We start from the raw sequence: 24,697 nt of genomic DNA on the forward strand, positions 1-24,697 counted from the left end.
CTCTGCCTGCTCCAGATCGCCGACCAGATGTTCTTCCATACCGACTACCGGCCACTTATTCGAGATGCCAACAATTACGTGCTGGATGAGCAGACGCAGCAGGCGCCACACCTGATGCCCCCGCCCTTCCTGGTGGACGTGGACGGGAACCCTCACCCACTGAGATACCAGCGGCTGGTGCCAGGCAGGGAGGGGTGCAGGGACGAGCAGCTGATTCCTCAGATGGGGGTCACTTCCTCAGGTACAGAGGCTGAGATCAGACCTCAGTGTGCACGTCTTCTTCGTGGCCTCAGGGCACAAAAAACAGGGTCGAGAAGTCAGCCCCCCCCCGCGTCTGCTTGCACTCTTCAGATCAGACCTTCTGCCTGCAGGTGTTCGCCATCATTTTCTGTTTCATCAGAGCCCATCTGTCAGCTAATCAAAAACTGATCATTCTGCTCTCACGGCCTCATAACAACATGATTCCTGCTCTCATGTGCCTAATGAGGGGCTTTTGTTGAACCCATACGAGCATTGGCTATTAAAATTAAGGATTAATAAAGCCGTTTTCATATTTTGGTAGAGCTATAAACAGAAATAATCAGAAGTTTAGGAAATGCATCAGTGGAGCACAGTGGTGACTTTTTTAAAAGAGGGAAGGTGGTAGCAAAGAAGTAGGACTTTTCACGCTCTCTCTCAACCGTTTCCCACTTTGTTTTGGGAAAAACCCTTTATTTTTTTTTAATTTTATTTATTTTTTTTTGTTAACTCTCTCTGCGGTGTGTTCAGGCTTGAACCAGGTGGTGAGTGAGCAGGCGGTGGATGGTTCCAGTCCTCTGGACACCATGATTCAGAGGCTGCAGCAGGAACAGGACCAAAGGCGGGGAACCAACGACGCCTCCGCTTCTGCAGCTGCAGCAAACAGGTCCAGCAGAGGTAGGAGCTCCGCGTGACACCAAGCCATCGCCGAGGTTCACGTGCTGTTCAGATTAGTTTTGATTAGTTACATCTGCCCGTGGCTAAGGCTGACTTCTGTACATTGTGCCATTGGTTTATTAATGCAGGTTTAAACTGAAGGTGAATTATGCTTGCAGGTATTATTTCAATCCTGATACGATGACATTTGTACTTCCATATTTATTATAGCGACAGTAAAAGTAACTGATTATTGCTTATTTTTACGGGGAGAGTTTTTTTAGGGATGTGTGCAGCTTAAAGCTTAGTCTGGGTACAGGGTGGTTATCAGACAGACAAACAGTTATAACTTCTGTACAGTCGGTATAAAACTTAACAATTTTACAAGGCCAGACTTAAAGAGCGTGCTAAATCAGCACCAAAAGTAGCAGGTTTTTTTTAACACCAAGACCAAGCCGATTAGACCCATTGACATTGTCAGTGGTAGCAGGTGTACCCTCAGTGCTCTGGGTGCTACAGTGTATTCATAATCAGTCCAGAAACTACCACTAACTCCCGGAGAGGAGGGGGGATGGGCCTCTTTGAGAGTGGGCTGTAAAGCTCCTGCTCGTACATGTACATGAGTCACTAAACAAGGACAAAACAAATGATTTTTTTCTGTTTTTTTTTTTTTTTTTGTTTGTTTGTTTTTTAATCCAAGAAAGGCTTAAAAATGTTTTTTTTGGGGTGGATTGTGGTCATCATGTCCACACAGCGCTTTCACACTGCGGGTGAAACTGATCAGTGTCGTTTCTTTTTGCGTGCGGGTCGTTTCTGTCGGTATCAGAACCCCAACGGGACGCCTCACGTTTGGGGAAGCTTGCGTTTCAGCTCTTTTGAAATGTTATGTCAGAAAGTGTGCCTTTTTGTATCCTGCTTTAGTTAGTTTGGTTTAGTTTTATGGTTTGTTTTGTTTTTTTTCCCGCTGTGCTCAGCCTTTTTTCTTTTTATAAGTCACTCGGGCCCGGATTTACAATCCCTAGCAAATTAGCATTGCAAATCAGGAGCGACGTCGACGGGAGTGCTCGGTTCTGCAGATGAGAGCCTGCGAACGTCCCGATCTAACAGTCACAACCAGCTCATTTCAGTAATGACCGATGAAGTCGACCGTGGAGACGAATGCAGGCAGAGCTGTGCAGCTTGTTTGTTGGTGCAACACAAGGCCGTACAGTCCTGTACGAGATGACCTACTCAGCTGACATAAAGAAATGAATAAAACATGGACAGCTGCAGAAAGTTTAGATGGCAGCATGACTTCTTCAAGTCAGAGATTCCGGGTGTGTTAGATTCCCTGCGCTCAGAATAACGGGGCTCGGTGGTCCCTTCCTCTGGGATTCTTGATGAATTCCTTCCCACACGCACACACACACACACACTCTCTCCTCCTGCTACTGCTGGAACAGGAACACCTGCGTATCCTCCGCGTGGTTACAAACGCAGCCGTGTCGGGCACAAAATTTAAGACGTGCTTTTATGCCACTGTGAATAATGACGCCAATCAGCGGAGTAAATCTGTCGGACCAATTCATTTGAATAACGTCCTTGAATTCTTGTGCCCTGAAAGGAAAACATAAATACATACGCAACAAAGCCACATAAATGGATCAGATCCTCCAGCCCTAACCTGCCGCCGTGCCTCGGCCAAACATCAACGCTCGTTCTTCCGACGTCAAAACAGAGTTTGCGCCGCTGTCAAAGCAGTCGTGAATCTGCCCCTTAGTCTCATAAAAGCCCCTCTAAGTATGGGGTCTGCAAATCCACTTTCCCCGTAACACTACGACACTTGTGTTGGATATCTACGTGTAATGATTGCCCTCTATCAGATGGTGGGTGCAGAGTGTTAATCCAATAAGAGATGAATGCCGAAGATCAAAGTCGTGTGCTGCGCTGCTCCATACGAACACGGAGAAGGTCCGACAATCAAAGGGAAAGAGAGGGCGATGGGTTGGGGTTTCCATTAAGTTTTTTTTTTTTTTTTTGTCATTAATTCAAAAACCTTACTCCCTACTTAATCAAATCATTTTATCCCCTCTAGTTTTACCCTCTGTCTGATTAATCGATCATTCAGAAAATTGGAAACTGGAAAAATCTACATTTTGGGTTCCGAGCTGCGGTTTGGGCAAAAAGAACAAGCGAACTGAAAACTTTTGGCTTTAGAAATGTGTTTCTCAGCATTTGTTATTGTCCTCGCTGTTTTTTTTTCTTACTTGAGTATTTGCATATAAACCAGTTAAGAGAGTGGCTGCAGCGGTGTCCCTTGAAACAGGCGTGCCGCTTTAATGTTGCTTGTAAGGAGATTGTAGAAAAGTCTTTCCCTTTACGGCGCGTCTCTCTCCAGCAGGATCGGTGGGTTCGCCCACAGAGGTACACTCCCCGCCCAACGTTGGTCTCCGGCGTAGCGGGCAGATTGAGGGTGTCCGCCAGATGCACAGCAACGCCCCTCGCAGCCAGATGGCAACAGAGGGAGACCTGGTGGCCTGGAGCCGCAGGGTGCTGGTGCCCGAGCTGGAGGACGCCTCCGTCAGGTAACCCCTCTGCCCTCCAACCACAGATGCTTGCAGTATGCACAACATCAGACTATTGAGCACAGAGATGACTTCACAGTCTTTGGAAGGGATTGCTTAATTCATATTACGATCCGTGCATGTGTGCAGGAGACAGGTGAACTGGCGTGAGGCTAAAGGGGAAGAGGAAATCAATATTTATCAGTCAGAAAGGAGGAGACGTACAATCCACTCTCTACCCAAAGAGAGCAGGGTGCGTTAAATACAACACTTCACAGAAGTTGTTGTTCATCCTAACCTTTTTTTTTTTTTTTTTTTTTTTTTTTTTTTACCTTGGATCTGTTAAATGCTGTGGCATTTGTGACACCCAGCCCAACGTTCCGTGCCTTTGCAGGTGCATCCGACATCAGAGAGTGCGGCGGACGAGGGGAGGAGGAGCCTGGGGAATCACGGCTATCAGACCCGAGCTGCCATGGAGGAGACGAGCCGTCAGAGCGCCGAGGCTGCCGACGACGATGATAGCACCTCAGAGGTGATTACCGCATCGCTTCCAATTCAGTTTCATGTTTAGAGTTTTCTCTTTGAAATGTAACGTAGCTGTAATGCATTTTTAAAGTCCCACTCTGGCGGTTATAAATCCTCAAAAAAGTCTTAAACTTAAACTGTGATACTCGTGTAATTCAGCCATACGTTTATATGTCCAATGTGTCAGTGACATGCACAATGGTGATGTATTCATTTCCTATTCTTTTAGTAATTCAAGTGCTGCTCGGCCCAGGAGCCGAGCTAACTCAGAGCTGCTAGCTAGTCTGCTGCTCCCAGAGGTTGCCCAGTTTCCAGTGTTAGTGGCACACAGCAGAAGTTAGGCCAGCTGAGAAGCCGCCGGAAAGCTCACTTGCCGCTTGCTCCACGAGCTATCCCTCTTTTCAGGCTCCTCAAGCCCTCTGCTCCCAGCCTAGCAGCTTCCACTAGAAAAGAACTTCCTGGCGGCTTGCGGAGGGCTGCGGCTTCTTGCTTGGCCCTGCATCTGCTGTGTGCTCCAGAGTTTCACCTCGTTAGCTCTCTAGCTCGACGCTAGCTTCTCTCTTCCTCACACTGCTCACCGAGGGCCACAGCTCCTCACTCTTCATCTAGTCTGTACCAACTTCTCCTCGGCTTGCTAGTTTTTTGTTTCATTTCCTGTTGTTCCTCTCAGAGCATGCAAAGTAGATGTAAAGCCCCACCTCGCAGGCAGTCTGGATCGGTTGGTGCCTATTCAGTGGCGCTCTGCAGATTCAAAGCAAAGATTTTTCAGCAATAGCACTGATGGCTAATTTTGCTCATGATAGAACCACAAAAACGCCCGCCAAAACTTTAAGATAGATTTTTATTTATTTATTTTTTCGACGTGGCAGTCATCCATTCCTTTTAATGTTGTGTTTTCAGGTCGAAGTGGAGGTACGGCAGATCAACGGACACTCTTCAGAGGAAGAGAAGGAAGAGGAACAAAAGGAGCCCTGGCCAGATGACCACAGTAGTTCGAGGTAAGAAGCATACAGCGTATCTTTGAATTTGATCAAACCAAAACACATTGCAGGCAGGTACTCTGAATCGGCGTCATTTTTTCCCCCTTTGGTCCGTCGCAGCGACTACTCCAGCGACTATTCTGACTGGACAGCAGATGCGGGGATCAACCTCGAACCGCCCAAGAAGAGCGTGAAAGTGAAAAAAAAAAGCAGCGGCTCTGAGGAGGACGGAGAGAAGAAGAGAGAGGGGAAGAAGGAGAAGAAGAAGGACAAAGCAGACAAAGACGGTGCTTTACCAAAGAAGAAGAAGCCAAAGGAGAAAAAGGTTTGTTATTAGCAATAAGGGATTCAGCTTTTGCAAAGTGATTTTCTGATTCAGTTTCCATCTGTGACTCATCACGAGTGATTGCCCAAAGTTCAGATAATTTCATCCTGACGTTCATCTTTCAGAGGGCCGAGTTTCAGGAGCAAGGGCTAACTCTGGAGGAGTGGCTTCCCGCCGCCTGGATCACAGACACGGTCCCTCGGAGATGTCCGTACATACCGCAGATGGGAGATGAGGTACACGTGCACCACATGTCCTTTCCGGAACCCGGGCACACATTTCAAACGGCTAAAAGGTCTGAAAGTCCCAAACGAGGCTTTTAATTCGTTTGATGCACGTGACAAACGCGTTTGTATATTTCTGAGCAGCCTTGTGGTCGAAGCGCAGCGCGAAAGCCACAAATGATCTGTTGCATGTCTGTGTGCAGGTTTACTACTTCCGGCAGGGTCACGAAGCTTATGTGGAGATGGCCAGGCAAAAAAAGATTTTCAGCATCAATGCTAAGAAACAGCCCTGGCACAAGATGGAGCTGCGGGTAAGAAACAGTTTGACACAGATGGATGGAATCTCCCCGAAGAGGGACGCCGCTCTTCAGATGCCCCGTGTGTGGAGATTTATACCACCTCTTTATTTGCGGGGCGCTGAGGAAGGAGCCTCGACAGAAGTCAGGGCAGGGTTCACATAAAGAAACTACATTTGGACAGTTGTGACCGCTTAGCAGGAGAAGACGATAAAGAACAGCCTCTGAGTGAAATGTGCAGCGAGCGTCAGCCGATTCGAGATTGAACAACTTGTAACGAAATCTAACATTTTGGGATGTCATATTTTTCTCCCATTTCTCTGGTAAGACTGCTGACTTTCCACAATAATGACTTAAAAGGCAAGCCCACAAGGAATGAGAGAGAGAGAGAGGGGGGGGGGGGGGGGGGTGTTGTTGCAGTTTCTAGGAATTTGTGTACAGCTGCAGCTGACAAGTGTGCAATCACTCACTGTTGTTCCACTGCTATAAAAAAAAAATACAACGGAGCTGTTCTTCTTCCTGGAAACCTCTGACCATAATGTCTCCTTCATTGCGGGCGCTGCTCTCGTTTCACTTTGAAGTGAAGCTTAATTATTTTTTTATTTTTTTTCCCGTCCTAAAAATGTCTCTCCCCTAAAATAAACATGTCCACTGAGTACGCGTCACCCCCATCTTTACACCGGAGAGGAACCTCTCATAGGGTTTCACTATAACTATGCATATGTTGAATTTTATTCCATGTAAGAGGGCAGAATAGCCATATAACTATAATGACTATAATGTATAGAAGGCATGCTGTACTTCTAATTTCGCTGGTTGTAGAAATGCAGCATGAAGACATTGCTCATTTCATTTGGGGGGGACGGACGGACGACGACTTCTTAATCACTTTGTGAATTGGCACACAACAACTAAAAACCCACTCGTCTAGGCGCTTCCCTTTTAGAATAATAAGATACCCAAATTCCAAAAGACAATGCGATGGTTTATAAATCTTATTAACTGATGTTTTGTTCACAAGAGAATGTAGAGAAGATGATCAGATGTCTCAAAACATTATTTTTCGAGTTTGTAGAGGGCTGATCCCTCTGCCCCTCTGATGTATTTATACCCAGTCATTGAGCTCTGTTTAGAAGAAATGGATCGTACGTCACGTGAATGATGAGCCTTCAGAGGAAGTGTGCTGTGTTCAAATGCAACTTCGTCTTCTGTACTTTTGTGGCATTTAGGAGCAGGAGTTGATGAAGATAGTTGGCATAAAGTACGAGGTTGGCTTGCCCACGCTCTGCTGCCTGAAGCTCGCCTTTCTGGACCCCGACACCGGCAAACTGACCGGGGGATCCTTCTCTATGAAGTAAGCGTCTGTCTGCATGCAACAAGAAATGTTGTAGATGGACAGAAATGCACACTGTGGCAACAACTTCTCAGCTTTTTAGGAATAAATGACAGTGACTTTTCTGTGTTTGTGTGTGTGTTATATCGCCTCTCTCCTGAGGATGTGGTGTGGGCACAACTCTACAGTATGAGAAATGTTGTGCCTGATAGGTTGCTTTTTTTTTTTGATTGTGTCTTCGTGCAGGTACCACGACATGCCTGATGTAATCGACTTCCTGGTGTTGCGGCAGCAGTTTGACAACGCCAGGAAGAGGCAGTGGAGCATAGGTCAGGTCATTTTTACTTTCGCAGTGTGACTTTTTTTTTTAAGAAAACATGCAAATGACTGTAAACGAACATAAAATATTGCATGTATCACATACATAAAGTCTAAGTCCCTAACTTTTTTTCTCCCCCCATTTTGAGTAAAGATCTAAATATTTCTACGGTGTGTGCATAGGTGACAGGTTTCGGTCTGTGATTGATGATGCCTGGTGGTTTGGGACCATTGAGAGCCAGGAGCCCTTCCAGCTCCAGTATTCTGACAGCTTGTTCCAGTGCTACAATGTCTGGTATGAACACAGCTTGGATTTAGTTTCTTACAGTTGCTCCCACGATCCCTATTTTTTTTATTTTTTTAACACGATAATTCTCTTGTATTTGCACTAACAAGGAGAGTTGCAACAAGCCAAGTGTTTGCTGAGTTGTAACCATTGAAAGCTCTGAATGACCCTCATGGCCACCTGAGCGCAGGTAGAAGAGGCAGAAATGACAAGAAGCACGGTGTGTTTTATATATAGAGGCAAAGAAAATGCCTTGGAGGAAGGACGCGGACAATAACCGACTGAATCGGACTGACGCTGGAGAGGAAAGCAAAGGTGTGAGGTCTCAGATCTGAGAGAGGGACACGGAAACGTTAAAAATGTTCCGATCAGCAGCAGAAAGTCCGTTTTATCTCATCGTACAAATCGGAAAGAAATCGGCGCGGTGTGGAAAATGAGGAGAAAGGGGGGGAAAAAAAACAAACAGCTGATTAATACTGTTTGAACCACATTGATTCGCATCGACGCGATTTCATTCGTTAATAATCACACGTTTGAACCTTTCAGCCTTAACGCGGCCTTCATAGAAGTGCAAATGAGAGCACAGACGCAACCCCAAAGCAGAGCCTGGATTTTGGCCTTTTGGCTTTTGGCGTTGTCGCTCAGAACGATCAGGACGGTCCCTTTTCGTCATTGGTCTGGTGCACAGTGTTTATTTCACGTCTTTATTCTGCTCTTACCTCATTACTAGCTCAGTTTCCTCCGCATCGACTTTTTTTTTTTGGCACGTGTTGTAGGCCTGAAATGCAAAAATGGATGCGTGTTGACAAATATGTTCGATTCAAACTGTCAAAAGTCAACATAGGGATCCGTTTCTTTTCATTTGACTTTTGGACTTCATTTGTTCTGGTTTGAATTTCCCTACCGGTGACTATTTTTGTTTGCATCTCCTCCCCATGAATGCGTGGGAGCTCTCTGGTACATGCATGTCAGGTTGATTGATGATTGTTTATTGATCGATTTGCATTTTCTATATCCCCCCCCCCAATAATCACTGTAGTAGACGATGCCTGGTAGGTAGAAAAAGTGTGAAAACCTGAAATCAGTATCCACTCTATGTGCTGCTTGTTTAATTTAATGATACGGCGATCTGACATTTCCGCTCCAGACTAACTGAAACAGAAACTGCAGACAGTTTAAATTGAAGGGTTTTACATCCACTCTTTCTGGATACATTTCAAGGAAACACACACAAGCTTCTTGTCATCATGGTGCTGGCATCTCCTCTCGTTAACCACAGAAAAGACTTGAACTATTCAAGGAAACTAACAGATTTATCCTGGGTGACGGCCATCGCCAACCAACACTGCCCTTTATTTCTAATAGCTGGACTTTCGCTGTGAGTGACATTTGAAGCGTTTTTTATTTTTTTCAAACTTAAAAAAAGAGAATGCTTCACGTTCACGGATTATTTGAAAAAGCCTGATAAGCAGTGAGACGCTCGCTATACAGCACGGCAGCAGAATGCAAAAGAAATGATCAACTTTGACGATGCAGAGGATTCATGTCAGCCTTGTTTTCCATCCAGCTGGGATAACGGAGACACGGAGAAGATGAGTCCTTGGGACATGGAGCCCATCCCCGATGACGGTAGGCATCTGAAATGCACCACATGCACATGCACGCCGCTCTTCCTCCCTTTCAAAGACTGCTCTCCTCTACTCGCTGCAGCCACGTTCCCCGACGAGTTGGGCCTGAGCGTCCCGCTGACGGAGGAGGAGCAGAAGGACCTGCTGTACGTCCCTCTGGACGGAGAATGGGGCTGCCGCATCCGCGCAGAGGAGTGCGAGCGCATCATCAAAGCCATCGACCAGCTCTGCACACTCGGTATGACGTCATCAAGCCCCTTTGAATATCATTTTCCCATTAACGGTGCGTAAGCGGGGATGTGAAGTTGAGCCACTGAGGTGGAGTTCTCGTAAAGATAACATGAGTCACCACAGCGAGCTCATCAGCATGAGCGCCGATGCTTATTAAAGAAATAAGCTCGTTAAAGCACTGAACTAAAGATTGAGCTACTACTAGTTTCCCATTAAGTGACGTAATGTCATTGTAGGCACAGACTTTGCATGACTGCAAACCTTGCAGTGAAAGAAAGCTGGTCTTAGGGCTCCTCCTAGTGGAGGTTTGGGAATAAAACGCACACGTCCGGCTCATTTAATCCCTCTAAATCTTTTCCCTTTTATGGAAAAGCTTCAAGCTGCAGGTAGCTCACAGAGCAGGATTAACATGAACTCTCTTTCTTTTTCTTTTTTTTGGCTCCTTCCGAGCACCTAAATTTGGATGTAAATGTATTTTATTTATACAGCCCTTTACAAACAATCATTACAATGTACCAAAGTGCTTTACAGCAGGTAATAAATAAAGGGAAGAATGAACAAATAAAAACAATAAAAGAACGGTGAAAGCAATAAAATACAACAAAATCGAATAAGATAAAAGTGACATCATACTAAAAGGGTATTAAAAGCAATCCTAAATAAGTAGGTTTTTAACCCAGATTTGAAGAGGCCCATGTCAGAAATAAGACGCAGCTCGAGTTGTAACCCCAGGGTTCGTGTTCTGACCTGGGCACTTCTAGCAAAAACTGATCTGTTGACCTCAGAGCTCTACCAGGATGTTAAAAGCTCAGATAAATATGATGGGGCGAGGCCATTAAGAGCTTTAAAAACAAATATTAAAAGTTTAAAATCAATTCTATAAAGGACAGGAAGCCAATGGAGGGAGGTAAGAACAGGAGTGATGTGCACACGTCTGTTAGTGTTGGTTAAAATACGGGCAGCAGCGTTTTGCACAGGTTGAAGGCGACTGAGAGAAGACTGGGAGACGCCGACATAAAGTGCATTGCAATAGTCTAACCTTGAACTTATTAGGGCATGGAGGGCTTTCTCAAGGTCATGTCGACTTAAAAACATTTTAACTTTGGTCAGGAAACGTAACTGGAAAAAACTAGTCCTGACAACATTGGATGAAGAGAGTAGTTCTGAAAAAGTATAAAGCTGTGAGTTTGTACTGCTGTCTTTATGTCTGTTCCCATGCGTCGTTTTTACTCTTTCTTACACCTGAAATGCCTCCGCATTGATCCGTCTTTCTGTCTTGCCATCCAAACCCCTAACCCTTCAGATGTGGCGGCACCGTTCGCCTTTCCGGTGGACCTACAAGCTTACCCGACGTACTGCACGGTGGTGGCCTACGTCACCGACCTCAGCACTATACGCCAAAGGCTGGTGAACCGCTTCTACAGGTACCCCCCCCACCTCTCAGGTTGTGGTAGATGCAGCATCTGATGCGAAAGAGAGGGAGAGACGCTGACACGGCTGTGCTGTTCTTTCAGGCGGCTGTCCTCTCTGATGTGGGAGGTTCGATATATAGAACACAACGCCCAGACGTTCAACGAGCCGGGATCATTCATCGTCACCACCGCCAAGTTCGTCTCCGACCTCATGCTGGCGTTCATTAAGTGAGTGTGTCCTACATGTGGTTTTATGAGAAGTCTCTCAGTGTGTGACTATTGCCCGATCCCTTCTCATCTGCCTCGTTTTCTTTCTGCAGGGACCAAAGTCTAACGGACCCCATGCCTCTCTACAAAACTATGAAGAAGGCGACCTTCTCAGACTCGGAGGATGAGGTGTGTTTGTGCATAAAGCTGTAATTATGTTGTCTAAAACAGTGGTTCCCAAACTGTGTGCCATGAGGCAAGTTCAGGTGTGCCGTGGGACTCTGTGACAACCATACGTTATTTTTTAATTTACTATATCAGTACTTTGTAGGCACTCATTTCATGATAAAGAGGCAAACTCTATACCTAAAAACAATTATTGAAAAAAAAATCCCCAGAGAACCCCATATTTCGCTGTTAGCGCAGTTGTGCAGGTGGGAATTATGAGACAGGCAAAATGGGAAAATGGAGCGCTTTCTTGTGCGGAGCAAACCACCAACCACCAGTGCAGAAACTGCCGACAACCCACCGCCGAAAGAAAAGAGGAAAAAAACTGTCAGCAGACAGTATCATGAAAATGACCCGTCTTATGGTTTCAGTCCGAGTGCGTCCTGTCGGGAGAAGTTAGCTAATGCTAACTTAACTGCTAGTTAGCTAATTCTTCTAAATCGTAGTAACCAAGCATCTCCCAATATCTCCCAGTAATATGATTGTCTTTGTCATATTTTATTTGGCATTAGTAAATAATTATGCCTATTTACAGATATTTTACATGATATGAGTGATAACACGTGTTATAAGGGCTATTTTGCACAATAGGTGTGCCTTGAGATTTTTACTTGTCCTTTGGTGTGCCTTGGGCACAAAAAGTTTGGGAACCACTGGTCTAAAAGATGGTGCAAGAGAAATGGATTCTTTAATGTCTTTAATGGATTTTTTTTTAGGATGATGAGGAAGAAGATGAAGATATCAATACTCCAGGAACATCTACGCGGAACCGTACGGTACGGTTCGAGCAGCTCGCGTGTTTTCATTTATCTGCTCACGAGCGGGGATAATATCAAGTGATCTTTGTGTGTGTGTGTGCGTCAACAGGGCCGTCGACCCATGCAGCGCCGACTGCGAGCCCGTCCTCCTTCATACGATCCTCATGCCTGGAGGGGGCGCTGTAAGGAGCTGTTGGATCTCCTCTTTCAGTGTGAAGACTCGGAGCCCTTCAGAGAGCCCGTGGACCTGCAAGAGTACCCGGTAACCCATGCAAGAAAACTCACATCCACATAGCCGCGTTGTTTACATGCGCATTTCCAATAGGTGTGCGTTTCAGTACGTTGAAACGTTGAGAGCGCGCACAGTGAGAAGTTGTGAACGTTCAAGTGAAAACCTCCCAGTTGTATTCATCAAGCTTTGTAGTTTGTTTATTATTGTTTATTTGCACTTTAATAAAACACTACAAACAAGAGTATATCACATAAAAGAAAGAAATGGAATAAAATAAATAAATAAATATATACAATAGATAATAAATGATAAGCTGCAATGAATCAGTGCTGGAGAGGTTAGACACCCTGGGAGGGCTTATCGAGAACCTCACCATTTAGATAAATAAACAAAATTAAATGTATCTTATCAGGATAAAACAACATATGGATTAATGAGAGAGAGAAAATAAATAAATAAAAACAAAAATCAATAATCAAGCAATGAATCAAGAAATAAATTACAATAAATCAAAAGACTAAATTGCAATGGCAACTATAAACAAAAAAGAGAAGAAAAGGTATTAAGACAGTCCCATAGAGTACAGGTGATCTTTTAATTTCCTTTTATAGAAGGGGAGAGCTGTTTGTCAAGTGAATATACTTGTTCCATAAAGTTACACCTTTATATTTGATGGAAATCTGTGCTCTAGTGGTACAACAGAGTGGGACATGAAGCAGCTTAGATTGTCGAGTTGTTCTAGAGTGAATGTTTGAGTTTTTTTGGAAATGAGATGGAAGTGTGTGTCCCTGATACCGGACTTTGAAGACAAATGTATGTTTCCATAGTGTTAATGTTGTAAATAGACAATATCTATAATAGTTAGAAAGCGCCCCCATATCACAGCGCATGCAGTGTCATTCGGGCGCAGTCATTCCTCGTGCATATTCCACAAAACTGGACCTTTTGGTTTGTTCATCCTGTCCACCCAGAATGACATCATGCAGATCTCTCACTTTTGTTCTGCCCCCCCCTCTCTTCTTCTTCTTCTTAAAGGACTACCTGCAAATAGTTGAGTCGCCAATGGATTTCGGCACAGTTCTCAACACGCTCACTGAGGGAAAGTACCAGTCTCCCATTGAGCTCAGCAAAGATGTCCGGCTCATTTTTAGCAATTCCAAAGCGTACACACCCAGTAAGAAGTCCCGGGTGAGAGCCGCATGCACCAACATCCAGTATTTATTTCATGCTCCTGTAGATTAAAATGAAGCAAAAGTTTTGAGTGATCTTTGCACAGCATTTGAGGTTAGGATGTCCTCTCCCGTGTCTTCAGATTTACAGCATGAGTCTGAGGCTTTCCGCACTGTTTGAGGAGCACGTGAGCTCCATCCTGGCCGACTATAAAGCCATCCACGGTCTGACCAACAAACTGACCAGACAAGGCACCGACAGGCAGACGCGGCACACTGCAGACAGACAGACACGGCATGCGATGAAGAGGAGGAGGAGGAGGAGCGAGTCTCCCACAAGCAGCAATGCATCCAGGTTAACAAAAAAAAAGCTTTTTCATGTTTTGTTATTTTTAAACTAACTGAAATAAAGACAAATATTATCCCCACATCCCTCTCGTCCGCTTGTAGCCCAGAGAGAAAGAGGCGCGTATCATCCAGGGTGACTGGAAAGAGGGAGCCATCCCCAGCTCCTTCGCGGCTGTCCTCTCTGAGACAAAGCGCCCCGCTGAAGCAGCCGCCTCAGCTGCTCAACGGAAAGGCAGACGCGCCGGCCCCGGGGCGGACGCGCAGCGCCGCGCGCCACAATACACACTCCTCCCCCTCGTCAAATAACGTCACGAACAGCACGCCGAGCACAGCAGGTCAGATCCCAGACACCCTGACTCTCATTCGACTTTTGACGTGGAAAATACATTTTTTTTTTTTTTGTATTTCCCAAAATCTTAAGCTGTTCCTTTTTGTCATCCTCAGAGTCCTCTCGCTCGTTGCGGGCTCATAATTCTGTGCCGGCTGCCGCTCCACCGGCCGCTGAAAAGGTCACAGCCTCCCAGCCCTCAGAGAGCAACAGTGGAAGCACTCGTCGGAAACTCAGGACGCCCGTGCGACACACACCTGGTCGGTGGTGACACAAAATAACGGATCAGGTTTATGCTTGAAGTCGCGGAGCAAACATTCAGTGACACCCGCCTCTCTGCTTTCTTCCCTTTGCCCTCTCTTTTTGCCCTGTTGCCCTCTCAGGCTCTCCTTCCAGCCCGTCGTCTCAGAGCACGGTCCACCTGAACGGCCACGGTAGCCATGTGACCCTGGGTGTGGGGAGAAGGGGGCGGAAGTCCAGAATGGACTCACCGGTGAGTCCTCCAGAGGTCACGACTCCAGCCAGCCCTTCCAGGCCCCGGGGTCGCCCGCCGGGCAAGAAGAGGGGCAGAAAAAGCAAGCAGGACCTAGATGAGATGAGGCGAAGCAGCAACCGCCGGAGCTCCACTCCTGACGATGAGCTCGATCACTCCACGGGCGACGAAGGCGGCGCGTCGTCCGCACAGGAAACTTCCGTGCTGTCGGACTCTGGCACGACGTCTACGCCTCGAGGACGAGGCCGGCCCCGAGCAGTAAGGACTGAGGAAGCGGCTCCCCCCGCAGAGTCCCCTGAGCCCTCGCCGCTGAGGAGGAGCAGCAGGAGAGCCGCCGAGGAGGTCACGCCTCCTGCCCAGGCTGCCTCTCAACAACCCAGCCGGAGGGAGTCTCCCAAAGAGGAGGCGGGCGAGGGGGCCGCGGGGTCCATGCGCACACGTAACCAAGGGCGGCGGTCAGCGTGGTACATGGAGGAGGATTCTGAGGAGGAGCAGAGACAGCTGCTGTTCGAGGACTCCTCCATAACGTTCGGCACCTCCTCAAAGGGGCGTGTCCGCAAACTGACAGAAAAGGCCAAAGCCAACCTGATAGGCTGGTAACAGAGCAGCGTTCAGAGAGAGGAAATCTGGGTGGGAGATTTCTGAGCTGATGCCTCCGAGGAGTTCAGGCTCTTTGTTGTAAGCGGTTTTGTGTGCATATGTGTGTGCGTGTTTGCGGGGAGCCGCTGGTCCAGCTGCTGCTATTTGACGCTGTGGCGGTGGAGAGAAAGCCGTTGACTCCCTGTCGCCGACCCCACCCTCCTCTCTGCCCGGTAATAAGCACAGCATGTTCGTTTGTTCCAACTCCTCCCACGTTATTGATCCATGTTGGATCCCACGGGAGCACCTGGAATCACGTTGGTGTGCCTCACTCCGGTCCCACGCGACCCTCCTTCAACAGCTTGCTGTCAGATTTGGGCGAGAGGTCGTCGAACAGACTCGCAGAACTTGGGAAAAGGACATTTCAAGGAGACCAGAAATGGTCTCAATCTCGCTATTTTTGAGGACCTTTTTAAGCGTCTCCGCTGCCTGGCTCAGAGACGCCTGTGGAGCAGAAACGGTCTGATCAGAGATGCACGACAGACCAATGGCCTAACGACGTCCTTTATCCCCCCCCCGCCTTCATTGTTCCCGCTCTGTCGTTGTTTTTTTTACAACCCACTCTGCTTTTTCTAAGATTTGTACGCGATGATCGGCTCTCCGTTTTGAAAGTCTTACCCGTCGGCTGACCTGAGTGAGTCCGTCTGCGCTAAAATACCAAATGGCGTACCTTTGTTGGTACTGTATCTCTGTAGTTTTTTTTTTTCTTTCTTTTTTATTTTTTTGCATGTTAATTAGAAAACAAAAGCATCTTCTTTTCTTTATTTCTTTTTCTTTCTTTCCCCTGAAGCTGTTTTTACTGTGAGGAGGAGAACAAGGATGCATGGGTGAAACGAGTCATTTATGTCTCTATAGATCATGTTTCAGTGCGTCCTCAACATTAGCAATACCTTGTGCCTTTATGTCTATGGCGTGTGCGTGTGTGTGTCTGTATGTGTATGCGTGCTTGGCCTCTACATGTGCCTGTTTGTGTACGAACTTAAGTTGTGACTATAGCGAGCGAGCGTGTTTAACTGTGGGAGCTGCGTGCGTGTTTTTCTAACACGGGTGAGTGTGTCATTCACTTTGAGCGTACAAACAGTGGCATACAGTTCGGTCGTTGTGAAACCTCTCAAAGAAATGTATTTATAGCAGCTGAAAAGGATTTCCTGTTGTTGTAAAGCATACCACTAATCTTGTGGATATATTGTCCTATAACCAACCTATCGTCAGTTTATACCTAAGGTACAGTGAGTGGAGCTTTGGGGCGACTCGCTTTGAGATGCACTTAACACAGACCGGTTGTCGATGCAGTCTATAAGGGAGTAACCAGTGCGTGTTTTTTTTTTTTTTAAACAAATGAGCTTTTTTTAAAAAAAAAAAAAAAAGATGTTGAGATGTTTCCACGGTGACCACGCGTGTGCACGCATTCCACATACAATTCGGTCTCGCATGTTCTAGCACTTTCTCATACCTGAAAGAAACGCGACGGGAGTCGGATCGGACTGAATTTGGACTGGAGGAAGAGACGAGTCTCACAGTCACCTCTCTGATTCTGTGCCTTTGCTACTCTGGCATACCGAATCCCTGGCTGGGTTCAGAAAGCGGGACTTGGGCGACCGGACCAGACCTAACAGGCGTGTACTCTGGGGCTAACCGAGGAGAGATTGATACATCTACAATCTAACTGGGGATTATGTCACTCTTTGTACACACAATATAATGGACTGAGTTTATAAAGATTGAGTGTCGTGCCCCCCAAACACGGAGCAAGTGAATGCCAAAATCTGCAAGTTTAATCATGTTTTGTGGGATTGACTGGGGAGAACTGGATGGTGACATCTATATACACCTGGTTCATCTCGAAGGTCACATATTACTAACATATATCTCATCTGTTTGTCAGCGTTGGTGTTGTTTTGTTTTTTTTTTCTTTCTCTTTGTAACGGATTTTGTCAATGCCAAATTCTGTCTTTGGGCACTGAAGTTTTAGAACACGGCTTTTTGAATGTGTTTATTTTTTAAAAGAAGTCCTCTCGTCTCCACAGTGGGTGTTCCTTCACATATAACGCGTCGGCTGTGTTTTTATTTTGTGTTCCCTGTCCATGTCCCTGCCATACAGGAATGATGGAGACCGAGTGGTGTTTTATGCTCTGCTGCACATATTTGAGGACATAATTCACGACACTTTTTTTTGTTTTATGTGTACATGAAGAGTTTATTTCCAAACTGAAATGAAAGTACATTTTATTATTGTGGAGGAAAGCTTTGCCCCCCCCCACCCCCTCTCGTTGGTTTTATCGTTTGTTTGAAACTCTGAACTCTTCACTTGCATATTTCGGATTTGTTCAAATTCTGTTCAAGCCACAAATACGCGAGTTTTATTTAGAAGTGGCCGGTGGCCCTGTGATGGCTTGGCGACCCGTTCAGGGCGTATCCCGCCTCTCGCCCAGTGGCAGCTGGGATAGGCTCCACCCCCCACCCCCCCTCCCTGACTTGGATTAGGTGCGTATTGAAAATGGACGGATGGAAACAGCTGGTTTAACGGTTCAGAGGAGCACTTCTCCTGCCGTTAAAGAGTTTGTGAGCGTTCAGTTCAGTGCGAGCCTCTGAATGTGTGGCAGAGTTTGTGGCCTCTGCCCGAGCATCGGTGTTTGGTCTGAGCTCAAAGGTCACAGTGACCCGGCCGCACGTGAACCACCAGGAAGCACTGCCGGGTGTTTAAAGGAGGCGCAGGATGAGGAAGGGAGGTGGGGAGGGGGCGGGTCTGTTTTATGTGAACTGATTGACAAGGTTGTCTTTGTTAGTTTGGATACTTTTTATATATAAAGGAATTAATGCAAAAAAGACGCATAAAGCTAGAATGTATGTGTAGGGGAGTACTGCTGTCCTGTTAGTTCAAACCAATATTTTAAGTAAATAAACATTTGTGTTTCCATATTTACATTTACTTCCTGGTCTTTTATTTATTTCTTGTAATGTTTTAAAATGATTTGCTGTCTGCCCTTGTTTCTAAAGTCAAACCCGTTTACAGTCACATGTGCGGCGGCTGGGACAACTCTGCCACCTTGCGGTGTCAAAGCGGAACCGCAGCTTCCCCCTCTTGGACCTCACGAGCGCCCGCTGCTCCTGACGTGGCGAGCCGCTAAAGGTCCGTCCGCTGCTCCGTGGGCGGCGGCTATTGGACAGACTGCACGCTTGGCAATTTTTCTGAAAAATGTAAATACACAGGTGGTGGCGGCGGCGGCGGCATGTGTTGGTGTTTGGTTTATGCAAATAAAACAGAAGTGAAACCGCGTCAGGTCTTCTGGTTTTCAGGCGCAGCCGACTCTCTGGAGCACCATGTTTGGAAGATAGCTGAAGTCGAGGTTTTGGATTTCAGAAACAGGTAAGACTCCTGCGCGGGTTTGTAACTATATTAGTAGGTGCTGTGACTTGCATTCTCTCCTCGGTGTTTATGTAGGTTTTTAGTGCGCACTACTTTATGCCAAACCAAATAAATAATAGGCCGTGAACACATGTACCTTTAACTTATTCGACTGTCACAAAACTATGAGGCTCCTTCTTGCGTTTTATTTATAGAAAAACAAAACAAAAAAAAACATTTACGGACTGAGTAACTCGGTTAATTCCACGAATGCCACATGCACCTGACGCGCCTTTCCGTGTTCCAGGTGGCGGTCATGCCTCAGCTCAGTGCCGCCGCCGCGCTGCAGCTCGCGCTGCTGCTCTCCGCGGTTCCCGCGCAGTACTTCATCTCCCGGTGGAGCGGCTCCACGGCGGTGCAGCGCTACCACGCAGCCACACGGTAGGACCCGTGCGTAAAACGACACACACGCACACACAAAAAAAGCCCAAAACTTTTCTTCTCAAATCATATCGCACTTTGAGGAATTTGGAATAAAGGGTGAGAGAGATCGTGATTTCAGCCTGCGTGGTGAGCGCAGCTCAGAGTACTGTATATACACACATATAGGGAGAAGTTGTTATGTTGATTTGAAGGGAAACTGTAGAGCAAAGTTTGTGTTCCAGGTTGCTTCGCATATGGAACGAGTGGAGAGCGTCATACCTCAATGGCACTCTGTGGATGGACTGGACAAACCAGCGGTTGTCCAACGTCAAGTGAGTGTATTAATCACAAATAAGGACAGCTAGAGATTATTCTTTTAAACACTCGCGTCTCTTTAAAAAGTGAGTTCTAATGGTATGATTAAAAAGAACACTAATAATAGGACAACAAACCCACTACTCCACTTAACTGTGTATGGACCCCCCTGCAGGTCTTTGATCGGTTTGGGAAATGAAGATCAAGCGGCACAGATGTCGCCTCCCATAGAGACTATGCTTTACGACAATGACCAGGGATTCTTTGCAGGTTTGTGGATGTATACTTTGAATATATATTTGCTAAGTTTTTGCAAAAGGCTATCAAACACACATAGCCTAAGGTTGGAATGAAAGGATCCTCCCTTATCACTAACAAATGCACCCTGAAGGTGCTCGATTCACAACTTGCTGCAAGTACTGTGCAAAAGTTTAATCCAATGTCTGCTTTCCTCGAATATTGCCAGAAAAACGGTAAATATTTCTTTTTTTTAGGTCTTCAGGAATGGTTCTCCGGGTTTGTTGATAGACGTTGCCTGCCTTTTGTTTCCGTTTTCTGCCAAGCTGATCCCACAGTAATGCTTCAGTAATGTTGAGGACATCACTTTAGTGTCAGTCTGCTGCAGACGTCCGTTTAGGCCTTTAGGCTGCTTCCTTGTTTGTTATCCAACTTCTCTGGTTTCCTCATTCTATTTTTTTTTTCTTCAAGGAAACACTACACCACCATGCTGAGATATGCAAAGTTTTCAGCCAACAGCGCCTTGGTCCAACCCTAACCCTCTCGAACAGAAATTCAACAAAAGAAATGCTAACAAATGATTGTTGCCAGCTTGTTGAAGCGAACTGATTGAGACCTTTGCATAATACTGTGTGCTGTTGTTGTTTTGAGTATTCATCTATTAATTGTGAGAAAGTTAAATGCAAACTTGTTGTGCTCTTTGTACGTTGTTTTTTTACCCTAAATTTACAGAAAAATACCTATTTCAGCAGTTTTTTTTTTTTTTTTTTTAAACTTAAAGAGCTCCCACCTGCAAGTCGGCGAACAGCTTGTAGCTTTCACGCGTTGCAGCGCATGGTACAAACGTGCTCGTCCTTGTCCCTCCAGCCTCCAAGGCCGTGCGCAGCCCTCGTCCCCCGTTTGTGTTCCTGCGGGTCGGAGAGGTGGTGATGGAGAGGAAGGGCCACATGGTCGGGGTGGTGGTGGGCTGGGACCCTGAACTGCGAGCTCCTCCGGAGTGGGCCGACAGAATGTATTCAAACTCTGAGGTCAGCAGTTCCCTCTCCGCTCCTCAGGATAAAATCTGCTCCACAAACCCCTTTGTTTAGAACTCATGGATGATATTTAATGTAAGTGCAGCCGATATATATTAAAAATGAACCCCCCCCCTGTGGTTGTGTGCATGTAGGACGTGAAGGCGGAGAAAACGCCTCATTACAAGGTGCTGTTCAGCGGGCCTGGACCCTCCTCTCTGATGGTTGGATACTTACCTCAAACACAGCTGGAGCGCATCACAGGGATGAGGGTGAGTACTGACAAATCCCAGCTCACACACACACACTCCACATCTTGGACTCACGGTTGGCTGTTTCTAGCCGGACATCCCCACCCTGGAGAACTACTTCACACATTTTGATGGGACGCGGTTCGTCATGCAGCCCTGGCTCAGACAGCTCTTCCCGGAGGACGAGGACGCTTGACTTCTGGATCTGAGCGACCCACCGGAGAGACCGTTTGATCCTCTTCATCGTCTCAGGTTGCAGCGAGCGGATGCCAAAGACACAGTCGTTGACCTCAAAAGTGCCAGTGTTTGTGTAGTTCGGGGGGTACCCACCGAATCCCCCCTTTCTGGGACTTTGGGGATTCGGGGGCCCACTAATAAAAGAATGAAACGAAGGAAATGTTGTAATTTAAGCTAATCCCGTTTTATTTGTGGGGTGTGCAGATGTACAGTACTTTGATTTAAATGTTTGTCTCGAGCTTGAAGGGCTGACTGGAATGTTTTAATAAACGCTTGAAATCGTTTCGCAGAAAAAAGCTCGCAGGACTGTTGGACTCAGTGGGAGGAAAAAAAAAAAAAAAAGAAGATTGCACTTCTATTCGAGTGTTTTTTACGCCGTTTCCATCCACAGTGTCTTCAGAGTTTTTTCCTGCTTCTGTCTGTGAAGCTGAAGGACACGGACACCTGCGAGGAGGCGGTGACTGTAGGCATGTGGGGAAAGTGTGCAGAACCCTGTTCTCTGCCCGCACCCTCCTCCTCCTCCTCCTCACCATCTCTCCTCTCCGTGGTTTCCTCCTCTCTAACGAGCAGGGGAGACCCCAGATTTTGCCCCAGAAGCTGGCTGACTTTGCTGGCCTTCTGTTGAGCGTTTTCAACGGCTAGCACACAGGCACGCTGCCTAGAAAACCAAAACGCATACCAGTTAGAACTGCTACGTTTACACAAGAGAGCACGACATCTGTCGAGTCTTTCCACACCTTAGTCGACTCAGGCATTCGGGACTGTGGTAGAACCGAGGCGTCCCCACGCCAACGCTCTTGTCCAGCTTCTCCAGCAGGACGCTGCGCATTTGCTCCATCTTCTCAAAATCCGAGAAAGCCACCACGACCTGCGGGGACATTTTTGTTACACCGTCACCAGCAGCTCGACACAGGCGTGCCGTCAGTCCTCACAGGCGACGGTCCGAATACCCGACCTCTGCGTCCATGCGATACATGTCGGCGTCCCGGTGGAGGAACCTCCTCACTGAGGTGTCTTCATCCCCGACGCCATGTTGTCTGAGCAGAATAAGAGGAGGGTTCGTCATACACTGATATTGTGAACAAACTTTGCTTTGACTTTCCTCAACAAAAGCAGCAAATTAGAGGCATTCAAATGCAGAGTAAAGGCCTCCAGTAGTTGCAAGGCAAGTTTGTTTGTATAGCACAATTCAACAACAAGGTGATTCAAAGTGCTTTACAGATACATTAAAACAGAAATAAAAATCATGATTTAAATTTTAAACAAAAAAGAAATAAGAACAATAAATAAAATCAGTAGTTAAAATGTGTATAAGTTTTGAGACTCAAGCTTCAGATTTTGAGCGTTATTCAAACGCAGCTGAAAATAGGTGTGTCTTCAACCTGGACTTAAATACACTGAGTGTTTCAGCTGATCTGAGGCTTTCTGGGAGTTTGTTCCAGACATGTGGAGCACAGAAGCTGAATGCAGCTTCTCCATGTCTGGTTCTGACTCTGGGAACTGATAGAAGACCGGATCCAGATGACCTGAGGGGTCTGGAAGGTTCATACTGGGTCAGGAGGTCACTGATGTATTTTGGTCCTAGAGCTTTAATCAAGTTCTGATGCTGCTCTATAAATTATAGAGCAGCATCAGAACTTTAAAAAGCAACTAAGAACATATAAATCTGAGGTACTTGCAGTTACCGATTTTACATACAATGTTGTCATGAAAAGTAAAGATGTGCATCAACCACCCAAGAGTAAATATTGTCCACATTCATTAAACGGGCTGTTTCCAGGGGGAATTATATTTCCACACTTTTTTATATATATATCATCCTAAGCACACTCTTTGTGATACTTAAGCAAAGTTAGGATGACAGATGGAAGGCTGGACAGACTACAGTGGACCTATTTACACTGAGGCACCATTACTACTTTTTTACTCAAGTGCAGGTTCTAAATCCCTCCTCTACAGGCTGGATTTGGGGTCTGTAACACCAGCATCGCTGCTCGCTGCCTTCATGAACAGATAACACATGTAGCTTAGCTTGCTGTCACCGCAGTAACTGTACCTCTGCTCTTCTACGAAGTTAAAACTCCGCCGTTCTCACCTGAGAGTCTGTGAAATGTATTCGAGTCTCCGAGAGACGCTGTTGGTCACGTCGTTGACGGACTCCTTGCTGTTGCCGACAACGACCCGCACCGACACTCGGTCCGCCGGGCAAGAAACCTCCGCTGCCCCGGTGACCTGGACCTCCCTGAGACGGTTACGGGAGCTTTCTCTATTAACTGTTCTCACTTCCATTCCCTGCTCCTTTTCATTTCCGGAAAATTCCCGTCCGACAGCCGGTGGTATCGCGGCGAAGACGCGACTCGGGTTGTTCATAATGGAGGCTGGCAGAAATCAGCTTTCCCGCTGCTATAGCGATGGACGATATGCTCCCCGGGATTTGTAGGCAGTTTCCGCCAATGAACTACAAATGGAGTGTTTTAAAAATGGAGTGCCTTTTGGGAAAAAAAATAAAATCGAGACGAGGAATGCATAGATGAACAGAACATTATTGATATTTTGTACTGTGTTCTGTTAAGCACAGCGTGGGAATAAGACGTAAATCATTGTCTTTTTATTTATGTTTTTCAGTTAAATTACATCTCAAAGGTTTTTTAAACTGCACAATAACTCAAGCATAAGTGTAAAATTATGTAAATATAGTATATCATGGGGCAAATATTCAAAAAATAAAGATTAACTTTACGTCTGAAAGGATTTGGTCAGATGGACTTTGTGTGTCCACAAGATATATACAGAAGACTTTTGTTGATTGTTTTTAAGATATCTTGCTCCATTGTTGGTTTAAAAAGATGAAAGCAGTCCAGAGCTTTTTTTTTAAGGGTTAGAGTCAAGCATCACCAACACAACGGCGACGTAGCGAGAAGATTGTTTCCCATTTTTAAAACGTTTATAGGATAGGGGTTATATATCTTCTGGAGCTCTAAATCAACTCAACTCGAGCAGTTCAAACAGATAAAGAATACTGGCAACATTGGCATGTCAAATAATGCGTTAGTTAATCAGCATCTCATTAATCACCATCAGTGTGGATTCTGTCTCTTATTTCATCTAACGTTGTGGCTTTAGATAAAAAAAAAAAAAAGGTCCTAAAAGGCTATTTTTTTTTGTTGCTTTGAGTGGGGCCATAAATTTAAGATGGTGGGGTTTTTTATTAGGATATGACATGTTAAGATAATTTGTTGAGAGCTTTCATGATAAAGTCAAACGCTGACAAACAAATAAAAACTCTCCAACTTCTTTAGTTTCAGGTTTATTCAGATCTTTTTCAAATAACAATGAAATGTTACTAAATTAAATTTCAACTGCATTTCTTAGCTGCCAGCTAACACGTAGGCTGGTGGCTCGGGAGAATACATTTGGGTTGTAAGAGATTTAACACAAGTTTAAAACGGTGGAATTGTACATTGGCGTTCATGTGGTG

The 24,697-nt window shown here is 46.0% G+C and overlaps 3 protein-coding genes across 4 annotated transcripts in view; 2 read left to right on the plus strand and 1 right to left on the minus strand.

Annotated features, from left to right (window-relative positions):
- Positions 1-18,320, plus strand: part of phip (PHIP subunit of CUL4-Ring ligase complex) — a 34,908-nt gene extending 16,588 nt beyond the window's left edge. The window contains exons 17-40 of one of the 2 annotated variants that reach the window (XM_075459394.1): positions 16-241; positions 769-915; positions 3,272-3,458; positions 3,588-3,690; positions 3,832-3,969; positions 4,863-4,960; positions 5,063-5,267; positions 5,393-5,503; positions 5,695-5,802; positions 7,017-7,141; positions 7,367-7,449; positions 7,622-7,733; positions 9,292-9,353; positions 9,435-9,590; positions 10,887-11,007; positions 11,098-11,223; positions 11,316-11,391; positions 12,147-12,206; positions 12,298-12,450; positions 13,456-13,608; positions 13,733-13,944; positions 14,040-14,272; positions 14,382-14,525; positions 14,649-18,320. In XM_075459394.1, coding sequence (XP_075315509.1) covers positions 16-241; positions 769-915; positions 3,272-3,458; positions 3,588-3,690; positions 3,832-3,969; positions 4,863-4,960; positions 5,063-5,267; positions 5,393-5,503; positions 5,695-5,802; positions 7,017-7,141; positions 7,367-7,449; positions 7,622-7,733; positions 9,292-9,353; positions 9,435-9,590; positions 10,887-11,007; positions 11,098-11,223; positions 11,316-11,391; positions 12,147-12,206; positions 12,298-12,450; positions 13,456-13,608; positions 13,733-13,944; positions 14,040-14,272; positions 14,382-14,525; positions 14,649-15,358 — 3,849 coding nt within the window. In that variant the 3' untranslated portion in view covers positions 15,359-18,320. The remainder of the gene's footprint in view (positions 1-15; positions 242-768; positions 916-3,271; positions 3,459-3,587; positions 3,691-3,831; positions 3,970-4,862; positions 4,961-5,062; positions 5,268-5,392; positions 5,504-5,694; positions 5,803-7,016; positions 7,142-7,366; positions 7,450-7,621; positions 7,734-9,291; positions 9,354-9,434; positions 9,591-10,886; positions 11,008-11,097; positions 11,224-11,315; positions 11,392-12,146; positions 12,207-12,297; positions 12,451-13,455; positions 13,609-13,732; positions 13,945-14,039; positions 14,273-14,381; positions 14,526-14,648) is intronic. The other variant, XM_075459395.1, reaches the window with a different exon arrangement.
- Positions 18,321-18,601: 281 nt separating this feature from the next.
- Positions 18,602-23,967, plus strand: LOC142375391 (uncharacterized). Its single transcript, XM_075459397.1, has 7 exons — positions 18,602-18,764; positions 19,051-19,184; positions 19,409-19,498; positions 19,657-19,751; positions 20,586-20,746; positions 20,887-21,003; positions 21,074-23,967. Exons 2-7 carry the CDS (start codon positions 19,060-19,062, stop codon positions 21,176-21,178), a joined length of 693 nt encoding a protein of 230 aa, XP_075315512.1. The 5' UTR covers positions 18,602-18,764; positions 19,051-19,059; the 3' UTR covers positions 21,179-23,967.
- Positions 19,498-23,605, minus strand: irak1bp1 (interleukin-1 receptor-associated kinase 1 binding protein 1). The gene is made up of 4 exons (XM_075459396.1): positions 23,315-23,605; positions 22,175-22,256; positions 21,957-22,087; positions 19,498-21,877 (listed from the first exon to the last, which is right to left on the minus strand). Exons 1-4 carry the CDS (start codon positions 23,587-23,589, stop codon positions 21,616-21,618), a joined length of 750 nt encoding a protein of 249 aa, XP_075315511.1. The 5' UTR covers positions 23,590-23,605; the 3' UTR covers positions 19,498-21,615.
- Positions 23,968-24,697: the final 730 nt, after the last annotated feature.

This window comes from Odontesthes bonariensis, chromosome 24, assembly GCF_027942865.1.
Source record: "Odontesthes bonariensis isolate fOdoBon6 chromosome 24, fOdoBon6.hap1, whole genome shotgun sequence".
In the NCBI taxonomy this organism is placed as follows: Eukaryota; Metazoa; Chordata; class Actinopteri; order Atheriniformes; family Atherinopsidae; genus Odontesthes; species Odontesthes bonariensis.